Genomic DNA, 16,342 nt, shown 5'->3' with positions numbered 1-16,342 from the left:
TTCTGTGTGCAGTCACCACTAGGGGGAGCTCCCTGTATACAGAGCTACATGGTAAGATTCTGTGTGCAGCCACCACTAGGGGGAGCTCCCTGTATACAGAGATACATGATAAGGTCCTGTCTGCAGCCACCACTAGGGGGAGCTCCCTGTATACAGAGCTACATGGTAAGATTCTGTGTGCAGTCACCACTAGGGGGAGCTCCCTGTATACAGAGATACATGATAAGATTCTGTCTGCAGCCACCACTAGGGGGAGCTCCCTGTATACAGAGATACATGGTAAGATTCTGTCTGCAGTCACCACTAGGGGGAGCTCCCTGTATACAGAGATACATGATAAGGTCCTGTCTGCAGCCACCACTAGGGGGAGCTCCCTGTATACAGAGATACATGATAAGATCCTGTCTGCAGCCACCACTAGGGGGAGCTCCCTGTATACAGAGATACATGATAAGATTCTGTCTGCAGTCACCACTAGGGGGAGCTCCCTGTATACAGAGATACATGATAAGATCCTGTCTGCAGTCACCACTAGGGGGAGCTCCCTGTATACAGAGATACATGATAAGATCCTGTCTGCAGTCACCACTAGGGGGAGCTCCCTGTATACAGAGATACATGATAAGGTCCTGTCTGCAGCCACCACTAGGGGGAGCTCCCTGTATACAGAGCTACATGGTAAGATTCTGTGTGCAGTCACCACTAGGGGGAACTCCCTGTATACAGAGATACATGATAAGATTCTGTCTGCAGCCACCACTAGGGGGAGCTCCCTGTATACAGAGATACATGATAAGATCCTGTCTGCAGTCACCACTAGGGGGAGCTCCCTGTATACAGAGATACATGATAAGATCCTGTCTGCAGCCACCACTAGGGGGAGCTCCCTGTATACAGAGATACATGATAAGATCCTGTCTGCAGTCACCACTAGAGGGAGCTCCCTGTATACAGAGATACATGATAAGATTCTGTCTGCAGCCACCACTAGGGGGAGCTCCCTGTATACAGAGATACATGATAAGATTCTGCCTGCGGTCACCACTAGGGGGAGCTCCCTGTATACAGAGATACATGGTAAGATTCTGTGTGCAGCCACCACTAGGGGGAGCCCAGTGGTCAGTGACTGAGGCGGAGCACACGGGAGCGATCGGTGAGGCGGGGGAGGGGTACAATGTACGTGTCATTGATGCGCTTTCTGTCTGAATTGCAGCCTAATATGAAGAGAGTGGCCAGTTTCGTGGTGGCGAGTCCGGAGACGAGGAGAGGATTCCTGTACGAGTTCCGCCTGACTGATCTCCAGATCCCCCAGAACTACGAGGTGAAGATCACTCCGCACACAGACTTCGGTCCTGGCGACTCCGCTTCCCGGCCCCTCCGGTACAAGGAGCGTAAGTAGCAGAGTGTATGGCAGGGGGCGACATCCATCCGTCACTGCTGACACCGCGCCTGCACTCATGTGTGAGAGGTTGTAGCTCCACCCCCTGATGATGACATCACTGGTGACATCATTGTGACCTCAGTCTCTGCTTTTCTTTCTCTGTGGTTTGTACTTTTGGACTTTGTTTCTTGTGACTCCGGGTGATGATAAGTCTGTGCCCCCCGCTGTGTGCACATCCGGGGGTGTCTGTGGGGGGCTTCGCTCGTGGCTGCTCCATCACGTCTGTCTTCAGAGCTGTTTCTCATCAGCGTCTCCTGTGAGGTCTCTGTGGTCAGCGCCGGATCAGCGACGTGCGAAACCTCCGAGACCCGCCTGCTCTGTGTGTGCTGCAGCCAAACGCCACCGCGGCCCGGCCCCCCGCAAAATACACCCGAACTACGGGGGCCGAATAAGTCACTGCCCTAAAAATGCAGTATCCTCACATATCAGTACCCCCCAAAGAGGTATGAGACCACAAAACCTGAGACAACAGCAGCAGAATAGTGACCGCAGCTCTGGAGGTGACTGGAGGATAAGACAAACTAAAAAGCAGCAGATTAATGACTGCAGCTCTGCAGGTGACTGGAGGATAAGACATGTTAGAACAGCAGATTAGTGAGTGCAGCTCTGGAGGTGACTGGAGGATAAGACATGATATAACAGCAAAATAGTGAGTGCAGCTCTGGAGGTGACTGGAGGATAAGACCTGATGTAACAGCAGATTAGTGAGTGCAGCTCTGGAGGATAGGACTTGATGCTCTTTGCTGCAGCGGTGTGCCTTCTCGGCGGTGTCCTCGCCGCTCTCTGCGCTCCTCCTCGCGCTCCTGTGTGCCTTCTCGGCGGTGTCCTCGCCGGTCTCTGCGCTCCTCCTCGCGCTCCTGTGTGCCTTCTCGGCGGTGTCCTCGCCGGTCTCTGCGCTCCTCCTCGCGCTCCTGTGTGCCTTCTCGGCGGTGTCCTCGCCGTTCTCTGCGCTACTGCTCGCGCTCCTGTGTGCCTTCTCGGCGGTGTCCTCGCCGGTCTCTGTGCTCCTCCTCGCGCTCCTGTGTGCCTTCTCGGCGGTGTCCTCGCCGGTCTCTGCGCTCCTCCTCGCGCTCCTGTGTGCCTTCTCGGCGGTGTCCTCGCCGGTCTCTGCGCTCCTCCTCGCGCTCCTGTGTGCCTTCTCGGCGGTGTCCTCGCCGGTCTCTGCGCTCCTGCTCGCGCTCCTCTGTGCCTTCTCGGCGGTGTCCTCGCCGGTCTCTGCGCTCCTGCTCGCGCTCCTGTGTGCCTTCTCGACGGTGTCCTCGCCGGTCTCTGCGCTCCTGCTCGCGCTCCTGTGTGCCTTCTCGGCGGTGTCCTCGCCGGTCTCTGCGCTCCTGCTCGCGCTCCTGTGTGCCTTCTCGACGGTGTCCTCGCCGGTCTCTGCGCTCCTGCTCACGCTCCTGTGTGCCTTCTCGGCGGTGTCCTCGCCGCTCTCTGCGCTCCTGCTCGCGCTCCTGTGTGCCTTCTCGGCGGTGTCCTCGCCGGTCTCTGCGCTCCTGCTCGCGCTCCTGTGTGCCTTCTCGGCGGTGTCCTCGCCGGTCTCTGCGCTCCTGCTCGCGCTCCTGTGTGCCTTCTCGGCGGTGTCCTCGCCGGTCTCTGCGCTCCTGCTCGCGCTCCTGTGTGCCTTCTCGGCGGTGTCCTCGCCGCTCTCTGCGCTCCTCCTCGCGCTCCTGTGTGCCTTCTCGGCGGTGTCCTCGCCGGTCTCTGCGCTCCTGCTCGCGCTCCTGTGTGCCTTCTCGGCGGTGTCCTCGCCGCTCTCTGCGCTCCTCCTCGCGCTCCTGTGTGCCTTCTCGGCGGTGTCCTCGCCGGTCTCTGCGCTCCTGCTCGCGCTCCTGTGTGCCTTCTCGGCGGTGTCCTCGCCGGTCTCTGCGCTCCTGCTCGCGCTCCTGTGTGCCTTCTCGGCGGTGTCCTCGCCGGTCTCTGCGCTCCTCCTCGCGCTCCTGTGTGCCTTCTCGGCGGTGTCCTCGCCGGTCTCTGCGCTCCTGCTCGCGCTCCTGTGTGCCTTCTCGGCGGTGTCCTCGCCGGTCTCTGCGCTCCTCCTCGCGCTCCTGTGTGCCTTCTTGGCGGTGTCCTCGCCGCTCTCTGCGCTCCTCCTCGCGCTCCTGTGTGCCTTCTCGGCGATGTCCTCGCCGGTCTCTGCGCTCCTGCTCGCGCTCCTGTGTGCCTTCTCGGCGGTGTCCTCGCCGCTCTCTCCTCCTCGCGCTCCTGTGTGCCTTCTCGGCGGTGTCCTCGCCGGTCTCTGCGCTCCTCCTCGCGCTCCTGTGTGCCTTCTCGGCGGTGTCCTCGCCGGTCTCTGCGCTCCTGCTCGCGCTCCTGTGTGCCTTCTCGGCGGTGTCCTCGCCGGTCTCTGTGCTCCTCCTCGCGCTCCTGTGTGCCTTCTCGGTGGTGTCCTCGCCGGTCTCTGTGCTCCTCCTCGCGCTCCTGTGTGCCTTCTCGGCGGTGTCCTCGCCGGTCTCTGTGCTCCTCCTCGCGCTCCTGTGTGCCTTCTCGGCGGTGTCCTCGCCGGTCTCTGCGCTCCTGCTCGCGCTCCTGTGTGCCTTCTCGGCGGTGTCCTCGCCGGTCTCTGTGCTCCTCCTCGCGCTCCTGTGTGTCTTCTCGGTGGTGTCCTCGCCGGTCTCTGCGCTCCTCCTCGCGCTCCTGTGTGCCTTCTCGGCGGTGTCCTCGCCGCTCTCTCCTCCTCGCGCTCCTGTGTGCCTTCTCGGCGGTGTCCTCGCCGGTCTCTGCGCTCCTGCTCGCGCTCCTGTGTGCCTTCTCGGCGGTGTCCTCGCCGCTCTCTGCGCTCCTGCTCGCGCTCCTGTGTGCCTTCTCGGCGGTGTCCTCGCCGGTCTCTGCGCTCCTGCTCGCGCTCCTGTGTGCCTTCTCGGTGGTGTCCTCGCCGCTCTCTCCTCCTCGCGCTCCTGTGTGCCTTCTCGGCGGTGTCCTCGCCGCTCTGCGCTCCTCCTCGCGCTCCTGTGTGCCTTGTCGGCGGTGTCCTCGCCGGTCTCTGCGCTCCTCCTCGCGCTCCTGTGTGCCTTCTCGGCGGTGTCCTCGCCGGTCTCTGCGCTCCTCCTCGCGCTCCTGTGTGCCTTCTCGGCGGTGTCCTCGCCGGTCTCTGCGCTCCTCCTCGCGCTCCTGTGTGCCTTGTCGGCGGTGTCCTCGCCGGTCTCTGCGCTCCTCCTCGCGCTCCTGTGTGCCTTCTCGGCGGTGTCCTCGCCGGTCTCTGCGCTGCTCCTCGCGCTCCTGTGTGCCTTCTCGGCGGTGTCCTCGCCGCTCGCTGCGCTCCTCCTCGCGCTCCTGTGTGCCTTCTCGGCGGTGTCCTCGCCGGTCTCTGCGCTCCTCCTCGCGCTCCTGTGTGCCTTCTCGGCGGTGTCCTCGCCGGTCTCTGCGCTCCTGCTCGCGCTCCTGTGTGCGTGCTGCCATCATTCATCCCATCACTCAGGACTCATCACTGCGGCTCTTGTGGTTTTGTCTTTTCTGGATTTTCTTTGATTTTTTTTTATGAAAGTTAATGATCATTTTTTGTTTTCCAGCTGTCAACTACCCGAGTCAGTCAGGTGAGTGCGGGCGGTGTGCAGGTGTGTGTCATCAGCAGGGGTCACCGCCCCCGATGTAACAGTGTCCGTGCGCAGCACAGTCTGTGAGAAAGGACATCAAATCCTGTATAAATGTCAGACGTTCTCCAGCGGTGATCTGGCCATAAAGCCAAGTATGAGCCACAGATCCACCGCTGCGCCAAATATATATACAATATATCCCAGAAGTGAGTACACCCCGGACATTTGTGTAAATATTTTATATCTTCTCCTGGAACAGTGCTGCAGATCTGACAGTGATACAATGTGCAGTGTCAGTGTGCAGCTCGCATACAGTGTCAGTGCGCAGCTTGTATACAATGTACAGTGTCAGTGCGCAGCTTGTATACATTGTACAGTGTCAGTGCGCAGCTTGTATACATTGTACAGTGTCAGTGCGCAGCTTGTATACATTGTACAGTGTCAGTGCGCAGCTTGTATACACTGTCCAGTGTCAGTGCGCAGCTGTATACATTGTGCAGTGTGAGTGCGCAGCTTGTATACAATGTGCAGTGTGAGTGCGCAGCTTGTATACAATGTACAGTGTCAGTGCGCAGCTTGTATACATTGTACAGTGTCAGTGCGCAGCTTGTATACATTGTACAGTGTCAGTGCGCAGCTTGTATACATTGTACAGTGTCAGTGCGCAGCTTGTATACACTGTACAGTGTCAGTGCGCAGCTGTATACATTGTGCAGTGTGAGTGCGCAGCTTGTATACAATGTGCAGTGTCAGTGCGCAGCTTGTATACAATGTGCAGTGTCAGTGTGCAGCTTGCATACAATGTGCAGTGTCAGTGTGCAGCTTGCATACAATGTGCAGTGTCAGTGCGCAGCTTGTATACAATGTGCAATGTCAGTGTGCAGCTTGTATACAATGTGCAGTGTCAGTGTGCAGCTTGTATACAATGTGCAGTGTCAGTGTGCAGCTTGTATACAATGTGCAGTGTCAGTGCGCAGCTTGTATACAATGTGCAGTGTCAGTGCGCAGCTTATATAACAGTGTAAATAATTCATCACAGCCATTAATGTCTAAACTGCTGGCAATAAAAGTGAGTACACCCCTAAGTGACAGTGGGCACATTGTGCCCTTGGTATGAATATTTTGTGTGGCCGCGATTATTTCTTACCTCTCCTGGGCCTAGAGGTCACTGGATCTTCACAGGAGCCGCTGGATCCTCTTCATCCTCCATGACGACCTCCCAGAGTTGGTGGATATTACAGACCTCGTGGTCCTCCACCTTCCGTGTGAGGAGGCCCCACAGATGCTCCGTAGGGTTTAGGTCTGGAGACGCTCGGCCGGTCCAGCACCTTCACCCTCAGTGTCTGTAGCGAGGCAGTGGGGGTCTCGGAGGTGATTGTGGTCGTTATCATGGTGGGATATGAAGTGGGATCCTGATCTGCTTCAGTGTCACAGGACATGTTGGCATTCTTGATTCCCTCAATGATCTGTAGCCCCCACAGCCAGCAGTACTCATGTAACACCAAACTATGACCCTCCCCCACCATGCCTGACTGTAGGCAGGACACTTGTCTTCATCCTCCTCACCTGAAGCCGCTGCACACACTGACACCATCTGCACCAAATAAGTTTATCTAGGTCTCATCAGACACTGACAGGCGGACCCCCCCCACCCCTGTAACCTCTGCAGTGTATGGTCTGAGCACTGACAGGCGGACCCCCCCACCCCTGTAACCTCTGCAGTGGATGGTCTGAGCACTGACAGGCGGACCCCCCACCCCTGTAACCTCTGCAGTGTGTGGTGTATGGTCTGAGCACTGACAGGCGGACCCCCCACCCCTGTAACCTGTGTAGTGTGCGGCATATGGTCTGAGCACTGATGTGCGGACCCCCCACCCCTGTAACCTCTGCGCAATGCTGGCGCTCTCATACGTCTATTCTCAACAGACGACCTCTGGATATGACGCTGAGACGTGCACTCAGCTTCTGTGGTCGGCCATGGCGAGGTCTGATCTGAGTGGATCCTGTCTGGTTATACCGCTGTATGGTGTTGGCCGCTGTGCTGCAGATCAGGGTCAGGCGGGTGACATCTTCTTATAGCCTTGGCCATCTTTATGTAGAGGAACAATTCTTGTTTTCGGATCCTCAGAGAATTCTTTGCCATGAGGAGCCATAGTCACCTTCTAGTGACCGGTATGAGAGAGTGTGAGCGATAACACCGAATGTAACACACCGGCTCCTTCAGTCACACCAGAGACCTTGTAACACTGAGTCACATGACACCGGGGAGGGAACAAGGCTAATTGGGCAGAATTGTTATACCAGCTGCGCACTGACACTATACATTGTGTATGGAAACCGTCATAAAGATTCCAAGACAAAGCATGTGTCCAGCCATCAGCGACTGCCATGGCCGAGAGTGATGAAGGGACAAAGTGTACAGATATTAGAGCGAGTACTAAAATCTAAGATATAAAGCTGAGATGTATGTATGTGTGTGTATGTGTATGTATCTGTGTGTATGTATGTACAGTATGTGTATGTATGTGTGTGTGTATGTATCTGTATGTGTGTGTGTGTGTGTGTGTATGTGTATGTATCTGTGTGTGTGTGTATGTATCTGTATGTGTGTGTGTGTGTGTGTGTGTGTATGTATCTGTATGTGTGTGTGTGTGTGTGTGTGTATGTATCTGTATGTGTGTGTGTATGTGTGTGTGTATGTATCTGTATGTGTGTGTGTATGTGTGTGTGTATGTGTGTGTGTGTGTGTGTGTGTGTGTATGTGTATGTATGTGTATGTATGTGTGTATGTATCTGTATGTGTGTGTGTGTGTGTGTGTATGTGTGTGTGTGTGTATGTGTGTGTGTATGTATGTGTGTGTATGTACAGTATGTGTATGTATGTGTGTGTGTGTGTATGTATCTGTATGTGTGTGTATGTACAGTATGTGTATGTATGTGTGTGTGTGTGTGTATGTATCTGTATGTGTATGTATGTGTGTGTGTGTGTGTATTATTATTATTATTATTATTTATTATTATAGCGCCATTTATTCCATGGCGCTTTACAAGTGAAAGAGGGTGTACGTACAACAATCATTAACAGTACAAGACAGACTGGTATAGGAGGAGAGAGGACCCTGCCCGCGAGGGCTCACAGTCTACAGGGAATGGGTGATGGTACAATAGGTGAGGACAGAGCTGGTTGCGCAGTGGTCTACTGGGCTGAGGGCTATTGTAGGTTGTAGGCTTGTTGGAAGAGGTGGGTCTTGAGGTTCCTCTTGAAGCTTTCCACGGTAGTGGAGAGTCTGATGTGCTGAGGTAGAGCGTTCCAGAGTATGGGGGATGCACGGGAGAAATCTTGTACGCGATTGTGGGAAGAGGAGATAAGAGAGGAGCAGAGAAGGAGATCTTGTGAGGATCTAAGGTTGCGTGCAGGTAGGTACTGGGAGACTAGGTCACAGATGTAGGGAGGAGACAGGTTGTGCATGGCTTTGTATGTCATGGTTAATGTTTTGAACTGGAGTCGTTGGGCGATGGGAAGCCAGTGAAGGGATTGGCAGAGTGGCGAGGCTGGGGAGTAGCGAGGGGAGAGGTGGATTAAGCGGGCTGCAGAGTTTAGGATAGATTGGAGGGGTGCAAGAGTGTTGGAAGGGAGGCCAGAGAGCAGGAGGTTGCAGTAGTCGAGGCGGGAGATGATGAGGGCATGCACTAATGTTTTTGCTGATTCTTGGTTAAGAAAAGCACGGATCCGGGAGATATTTTTGAGTTGTAATCGGCATGAGGTGAAGAGGGCTTGGATGTGTGGCTTGAAGGATAGAGCAGAGTCGAGGGTTACTCCAAGGCAGCGAGCTTGTGAGACTGGGGTGAGTGAGCAACCATCAAGTTTGATGGAAAGGCTTGTTGGAGGAGGTGAGTGAGGAGGAGGAAAGACAATAAACTCTGTTTTGTCCATGTTAAGTTTTAGGAATCGTGCAGAGAAGAAGGATGAAATAGCAGACAAACATTGTGGTATTTTGGTTAGTAGAGAGGTAATGTCAGGTCCAGAGAGGTAGATCTGTGTGTCATCGGCATAGAGAGGATACTGGAAGCCGTGGGACTCTATGAGCTGTCCCAAGCCGAAGGTATAGATGGAGAACAGCAGGGGTCCAAGAACTGAGCCTTGAGGGACACCGACAGATAGGGGGCGAGATGAGGAGGTGGTGTGAGAATGGGAGACGCTGAAAGTGCGGTCGGTTAGGTATGAGGAGATCCAAGATAGGGCCAAGTCTGTGATGCCCAGAGATGAGAGAATCTGTAGTAGGAGGGAATGGTCTACTGTGTCGAAGGCAGAGGACAGGTCCAGGAGGAGGAGGATAGAGTAGTGTCGCTTGGCTTTGGCGGTTAGTAGATCATTGGTGACTTTGGTTAGGGCAGTTTCGGTAGAATGATGTGGTCGGAAGCCAGATTGAAGCCGGTCAAAGAGGGAGCAGGAGGAGAGGTATGAGGACAATTCAAGATGGACATGCTGTTCCAGTAGTTTTGAGGCATAGGGGAGAAGGGATATGGGGCGATAGTTTGACACAGAGGATGGGTCAAGGGAGGGCTTTTTGAGGATGGGTGTAATAGAGGCATGTTTAAAGCATGAAGGGAATACACCACTTGCTAGTGATAGGTTGAAGAGATGGGTTAGGGCTGGGATGAGGACTGCGGTGATGTTGGGGATGAGGTGCGATGGGAGCGGGTCCAGTGTACAGGTGGTTAGATGTGATCTTGAGAGTAGAGTGGAGAGATTGTTTTCTGTATGTATGTATCTGTGTGTGTGTATGTGTATGTATGTGTGTGTGTATGTACAGTATGTGTATGTATGTGTGTGTGTATGTATGTGTGTGTATGTATGTATATGTGTGTATGTATGTATATGTATGTGTGTATGTATGTACAGTTAGGTCCAGAAATCTTTGGCCAGTGACACAATTTTGGCGAGTTGGGCTCTGCATGCCACCACATTGGATGTGAAATGAAACCTCTACAACAGAATTCAAGTGCAGATTGTAACGTTTAATTTGAAGGTTTGAACAAAAATATCTGATAGAAATTGTAGGAATTGTCACATTTCTTTACAAACACTCCACATTTTAGGAGGTCAAAAGTAATTGGACAAATAAACCAAACCCAAACAAAATATTTTTATTTTCAATATTTTGTTGCGAATCCTTTGGAGGCAATCACTGCCTTAAGTCTGGAACCCATGGACATCACCAAACGCTGGGTTTCCTCCTTCTTAATGCTTTGTCAGGCCTTTACAGCCGCAGCCTTCAGGTCTTGCTTGTTTGTGGGTCTTTCCGTCTTAAGTCTGGATTTGAGCAAGTGAAATGCATGCTCAATTGGGTTAAGATCTGGTGATTGACTTGGCCATTGCAGAATGTTCCACTTTTTTGCACTCATGAACTCCTGGGTAGCTTTGGCTGTATGCTTGGGGTCATTGTCCATCCGTACTATGAAGCGCCGTCCGATCAACTTTGCGGCATTTGGCTGAATCTGGGCTGAAAGTATATCCCGGTACACTTCAGAATTCATCCGGCTACTCTTGTCTGCTGTTATGTCATCAATAAACACAAGTGACCCAGTGCCATTGAAAGCCATGCATGCCCATGCCATCACGTTGCCTCCACCATGTTTTACAGAGGGTGTGGTGTGCCTTGGATCATGTGCCGTTCCCTTTCTTCTCCACACTTTTTTCTTCCCATCATTCTGGTACAGGTTGATCTTGGTCTCATCTGTCCATAGAATACTTTTCCAGAACTGAGCTGGCTTCATGAGGTGTTTTTCAGCAAATGTAACTCTGACCTGTCTATTTTTGGAATTGATGAATGGTTTGCATCTAGATGTGAACCCTTTGTATTTACTTTCATGGAGTCTTCTCTTTACTGGTGACTTAGAGACAGATACACCTACTTCACTGAGAGTGTTCTGGACTTCAGTTGATGTTGTGAACGGGTTCTTCTTCACCAAAGAAAGTATGCGGCGATCATCCACCACTGTTGTCATCCGTGGACGCCCAGGCCTTTTTGAGTTCCCAAGCTCACCAGTCAATTCCTTTTTTCTCAGAATGTACCCGACTGTTGATTTTGCTACTCCAAGCATGTCTGCTATCTCTCTGATGGATTTTTTCTTTTTTTTCAGCCTCAGGATGTTCTGCTTCACCTCAATTGAGAGTTCCTTAGACCGCATGTTGTCTGGTCACAGCAACAGCTTCCAAATGCAAAACCACACACCTGTAATCAACCCCAGACCTTTTAACTACTTCATTGATTACAGGTTAATGAGGGAGACGCCTTCAGAGTTAATTGCAGCCCTTAGAGTCCCTTGTCCAATTACTTTTGGTCCCTTGAAAAAGAGGAGGCTATGCATTACAGAGCTATGATTCCTAAACCCTTTCTCCGATTTGGATGTGAAAACTCTCATATTGCAGCTGGGAGTGTGCACTTTCAGCCCATATTATATATAGAATTGGATTTCTGAACATGTTTTTGTAAACAGCTAAAATAACAAAACTTGTGTCACTGTCCAAATATTTCTGGACCTAACTGTATGTGTGTGTGTGTGTGTGTATGTATCTGTGTGTGTATGTACAGTATGTGTATGTATGTGTGTGTGTGTATGTATGTGTATATATATGTATGTGTGTGTGTATGTATCTGTGTGTGTATGTGTATGTATGTGTGTGTATGTATGTATGTGTATATATATATGTATGTGTGTGTGTATGTATCTGTGTGTGTATGTATGTATGTGTATATATATGTATGTGTGTGTATGTGTGTGTGTATGTGTCTGTATGTGTGTGTATGTATGTGTGTATGTATATGTATGTAGGTATGTATGTATGTACGTATGTATGTGTATGTACAGTATGTGTGTGTATGTGTGTGTATGTATCTGTATGTGTGTGTGTGTATGTATCTGTATGTGTGTGTATGTATGTGTGTGTGTGTCTGTATCTGTATGTATGTGTGTGTGTGTATGTATGTATGTATGTATGTATGTATGTGTGTCTGTATCTGTATGTATGTATGTGTGTGTGTATGTGTGTATGTATGTGTGTGTGTATGTATGTCCGCTAAAGGAATCCGCACCGTCGCTTTTACAATCACGAAATTTTGCACAGACACCTCATGTGACTCAGGAAACGTCATAGACAATGTTTTGACGGGATAATTTAACCCCATGCTTTACAGTTACTCTCCAAATAACCTGCCTCCAATAAAGTGAATGGAGCTCGGCGCTACAGGTCATTAATAGCAGCTGTGATTGGTTTGTATAGGAACAAAATAATTTGTTACTATAAGAAGCTTATGTATGAGGTAATAAGATGTCGATGGAGAGACGGATATACAGAGAGACAGAGACACACAGATAGACAGACAGAGACAGCCAGACAGAGACACACAGACAGACAGAGACAGCCAGACAGAGACACACAGATAGACAGACAGAGACAGAGAGACAGAGACATACAGACAGCCAGACAGAGACAGACAGAGACAGACAGAGACATACAGCCAGACAGAGACAGACAGAGAGACAGAGACATACAGCCAGACAGAGACAGACAGACAGCCAGACAGAGACATACAGCCAGACAGAGACATACAGACAGCCAGACAGAGACATACAGCCAGACAGAGACATACAGCCAGACAGAGACATACAGCCAGACAGAGACAGCCAGACAGCCAGACAGAGACATACAGCCAGACAGAGACATACAGACAGACAGAGACATACAGACAGCCAGACAGAGACATACAGACAGCCAGACAGAGACATACAGACAGCCAGATAGAGACAGCCAGACAGAGACAGACAGAGACATACAGACAGCCAGACAGAGACATACAGACAGAGACAGACAGCCAGACAGAGACAGACAGCCAGACAGAGACATACAGACAGCCAGATAGAGACAGCCAGACAGAGACAGACAGAGACATACAGACAGCCAGACAGAGACAGCCAGACAGAGACAGCCAGACAGAGACATACAGACAGCCAGACAGAGACAGCCAGACAGAGACATACAGACAGCCAGACAGAGACATACAGACAGCCAGACAGAGACAGCCAGACAGAGACAGCCAGAGAGAGACATACAGACAGCCAGACAGAGACAGCCAGACAGAGACATACAGACAGCCAGACAGAGACAGCCAGATAGAGACAGCCAGACAGAGACAGACAGAGACATACAGACAGCCAGACAGAGACATACAGACAGCCAGACAGAGACATACAGACAGCCAGACAGAGACAGCCAGACAGAGACAGCCAGACAGAGACAGCCAGACAGAGACATACAGACAGAGACAGCCAGACAGAGACAGCCAGACAGAGACAGCCAGACAGAGACATACAGACAGCCAGACAGAGACAGCCAGACAGAGACATACAGACAGCCAGACAGAGACATACAGACAGCCAGACAGAGACAGCCAGACAGAGACAGCCAGAGAGAGACATACAGACAGCCAGACAGAGACAGCCAGACAGAGACAGCCAGACAGAGACATACAGACAGCCAGACAGAGACAGCCAGACAGCCAGCCAGAGACATACAGACAGCCAGACAGAGACAGCCAGACAGCCAGACAGAGACAGCCAGACAGAGACATACAGACAGCCAGACAGAGACAGCCAGACAGAGACAGCCAGAGAGAGACATACAGACAGCCAGACAGAGACAGCCAGACAGCCAGACAGAGACAGCCAGACAGAGACATACAGACAGCCAGACAGAGACAGCCAGACAGCCAGCCAGAGACATACAGACAGCCAGACAGAGACAGCCAGACAGCCAGACAGAGACAGCCAGACAGAGACAGCCAGATAGAGACAGCCAGACAGAGACAGACAGAGACATACAGACAGCCAGACAGAGACATACAGACAGAGACAGACAGCCAGACAGAGACATACAGACAGCCAGACAGAGACAGCCAGACAGAGACAGCCAGACAGAGACAGCCAGACAGAGACAGCCAGACAGAGACATACAGACAGCCAGACAGAGACAGCCAGACAGAGACATACAGACAGCCAGACAGAGACATACAGACAGCCAGACAGAGACAGCCAGACAGAGACAGCCAGAGAGAGACATACAGACAGCCAGACAGAGACAGCCAGACAGCCAGACAGAGACAGCCAGACAGAGACATACAGACAGCCAGACAGAGACAGCCAGACAGCCAGCCAGAGACATACAGACAGCCAGACAGAGACAGCCAGACAGCCAGACAGAGACAGCCAGACAGAGACAGCCAGATAGAGACAGCCAGACAGAGACAGACAGAGACATACAGACAGCCAGACAGAGACATACAGACAGAGACAGACAGCCAGACAGAGACATACAGACAGCCAGACAGAGACAGCCAGACAGAGACAGCCAGACAGAGACAGCCAGACAGAGACATACAGACAGAGACAGCCAGACAGAGACAGCCAGACAGAGACAGCCAGACAGAGACATACAGACAGCCAGACAGAGACAGCCAGACAGAGACATACAGACAGCCAGACAGAGACATACAGACAGCCAGACAGAGACAGCCAGACAGAGACAGCCAGAGAGAGACATACAGACAGCCAGACAGAGACAGCCAGACAGCCAGACAGAGACAGCCAGACAGAGACATACAGACAGCCAGACAGAGACAGCCAGACAGCCAGCCAGAGACATACAGACAGCCAGACAGAGACAGCCAGACAGCAAGACAGAGACAGCCAGACAGAGACATACAGACAGCCAGACAGAGACAGCCAGACAGAGACAGCCAGACAGCCAGACAGAGACAGCCAGACAGAGACATACAGACAGCCAGACAGAGACAGCCAGACAGCCAGCCAGAGACATACAGACAGCCAGACAGAGACAGCCAGACAGCCAGACAGAGACAGCCAGACAGAGACATACAGACAGCCAGACAGAGACAGCCAGACAGAGACAGCCAGAGAGAGACATACAGACAGCCAGACAGAGACAGCCAGACAGCCAGACAGAGACAGCCAGACAGAGACATACAGACAGCCAGACAGAGACAGCCAGACAGCCAGACAGAGACAGCCAGACAGAGACAGCCAGATAGAGACAGCCAGACAGAGACAGACAGAGACATACAGACAGCCAGACAGAGACATACAGACAGAGACAGACAGCCAGACAGAGACATACAGACAGCCAGACAGAGACAGCCAGACAGAGACAGCCAGACAGAGACATACAGACAGAGACAGCCAGACAGAGACAGCCAGACAGAGACAGCCAGACAGAGACAGCCAGACAGAGACATACAGACAGCCAGACAGAGACAGCCAGACAGAGACATACAGACAGCCAGACAGAGACATACAGACAGCCAGACAGAGACAGCCAGACAGAGACAGCCAGAGAGAGACATACAGACAGCCAGACAGAGACAGCCAGACAGCCAGACAGAGACAGCCAGACAGAGACATACAGACAGCCAGACAGAGACAGCCAGACAGCCAGCCAGAGACATACAGACAGCCAGACAGAGACAGCCAGACAGCCAGACAGAGACAGCCAGACAGAGACAGCCAGATAGAGACAGCCAGACAGAGACAGACAGAGACATACAGACAGAGACAGACAGCCAGACAGAGACATACAGACAGCCAGACAGAGACAGCCAGACAGAGACATACAGACAGCCAGACAGAGACATACAGACAGCCAGACAGAGACATACAGACAGCCAGACAGAGACAGCCAGAGAGAGACATACAGACAGCCAGACAGAGACAGCCAGACAGCCAGACAGAGACAGCCAGACAGAGACATACAGACAGCCAGACAGAGACAGCCAGACAGCCAGCCAGAGACATACAGACAGCCAGACAGAGACAGCCAGACAGCCAGACAGAGACAGCCAGACAGAGACATACAGACAGCCAGACAGAGACAGCCAGACAGAGACAGACAGAGTAAGAGACAGGACAGACAGGGAAAGAGACAGACCTGGAATGAGACAGGCGGGGAAACAGTCTGACAGAGAGAGACAGACAGACAGATACAGAGATAGAGAGAGACAGTCTGATACAGAGACAGACAGAGAGATAGACACAGACAGACAGACATGGATAGAGACAGACACACAGACAAATAGACAAGGAAAGAGACAGACAGACACACAGAGGCAGACACAGACTGGGAGGAAGACAGAGAAACAGTTACTATCCCGGGCAATGGCGGCTGCTGCAGCTAGTGTATAAATCTAACAATAAAAATCAGGAAATGTTCATTTAGGAACACGGAATAACACTGCCCCAGTGCACAGGTTACATATGGGGGAATCATATACTCACATATAGAGGAGGAGCCCAGACT

At 52.1% G+C, this 16,342-nt stretch overlaps 1 protein-coding gene across 5 annotated transcripts in view; it reads left to right on the top strand.

Moving 5' to 3' along the window:
* MDGA1 (MAM domain containing glycosylphosphatidylinositol anchor 1) overlaps positions 1-16,342 on the top strand; it is a 506,924-nt gene that overhangs the window by 403,796 nt on the left and 86,786 nt on the right. For 4 of the 5 annotated variants that reach the window (XM_075338981.1, XM_075338978.1, XM_075338977.1 and 1 more), the window contains 2 exons: positions 1,214-1,391; positions 4,948-4,971. In XM_075338981.1, the coding sequence (XP_075195096.1) occupies positions 1,214-1,391; positions 4,948-4,971 (202 nt within the window). The remainder of the gene's footprint in view (positions 1-1,213; positions 1,392-4,947; positions 4,972-16,342) is intronic. The other variant, XM_075338979.1, reaches the window with a different exon arrangement.

This window comes from Anomaloglossus baeobatrachus, chromosome 3, assembly GCF_048569485.1.
Source record: "Anomaloglossus baeobatrachus isolate aAnoBae1 chromosome 3, aAnoBae1.hap1, whole genome shotgun sequence".
NCBI lineage: Eukaryota > Metazoa > Chordata > Amphibia > Anura > Aromobatidae > Anomaloglossus > Anomaloglossus baeobatrachus.
Note: the sequence above shows the minus strand (reverse complement) of the source record. Positions and strands in the feature narration are given on the sequence as shown.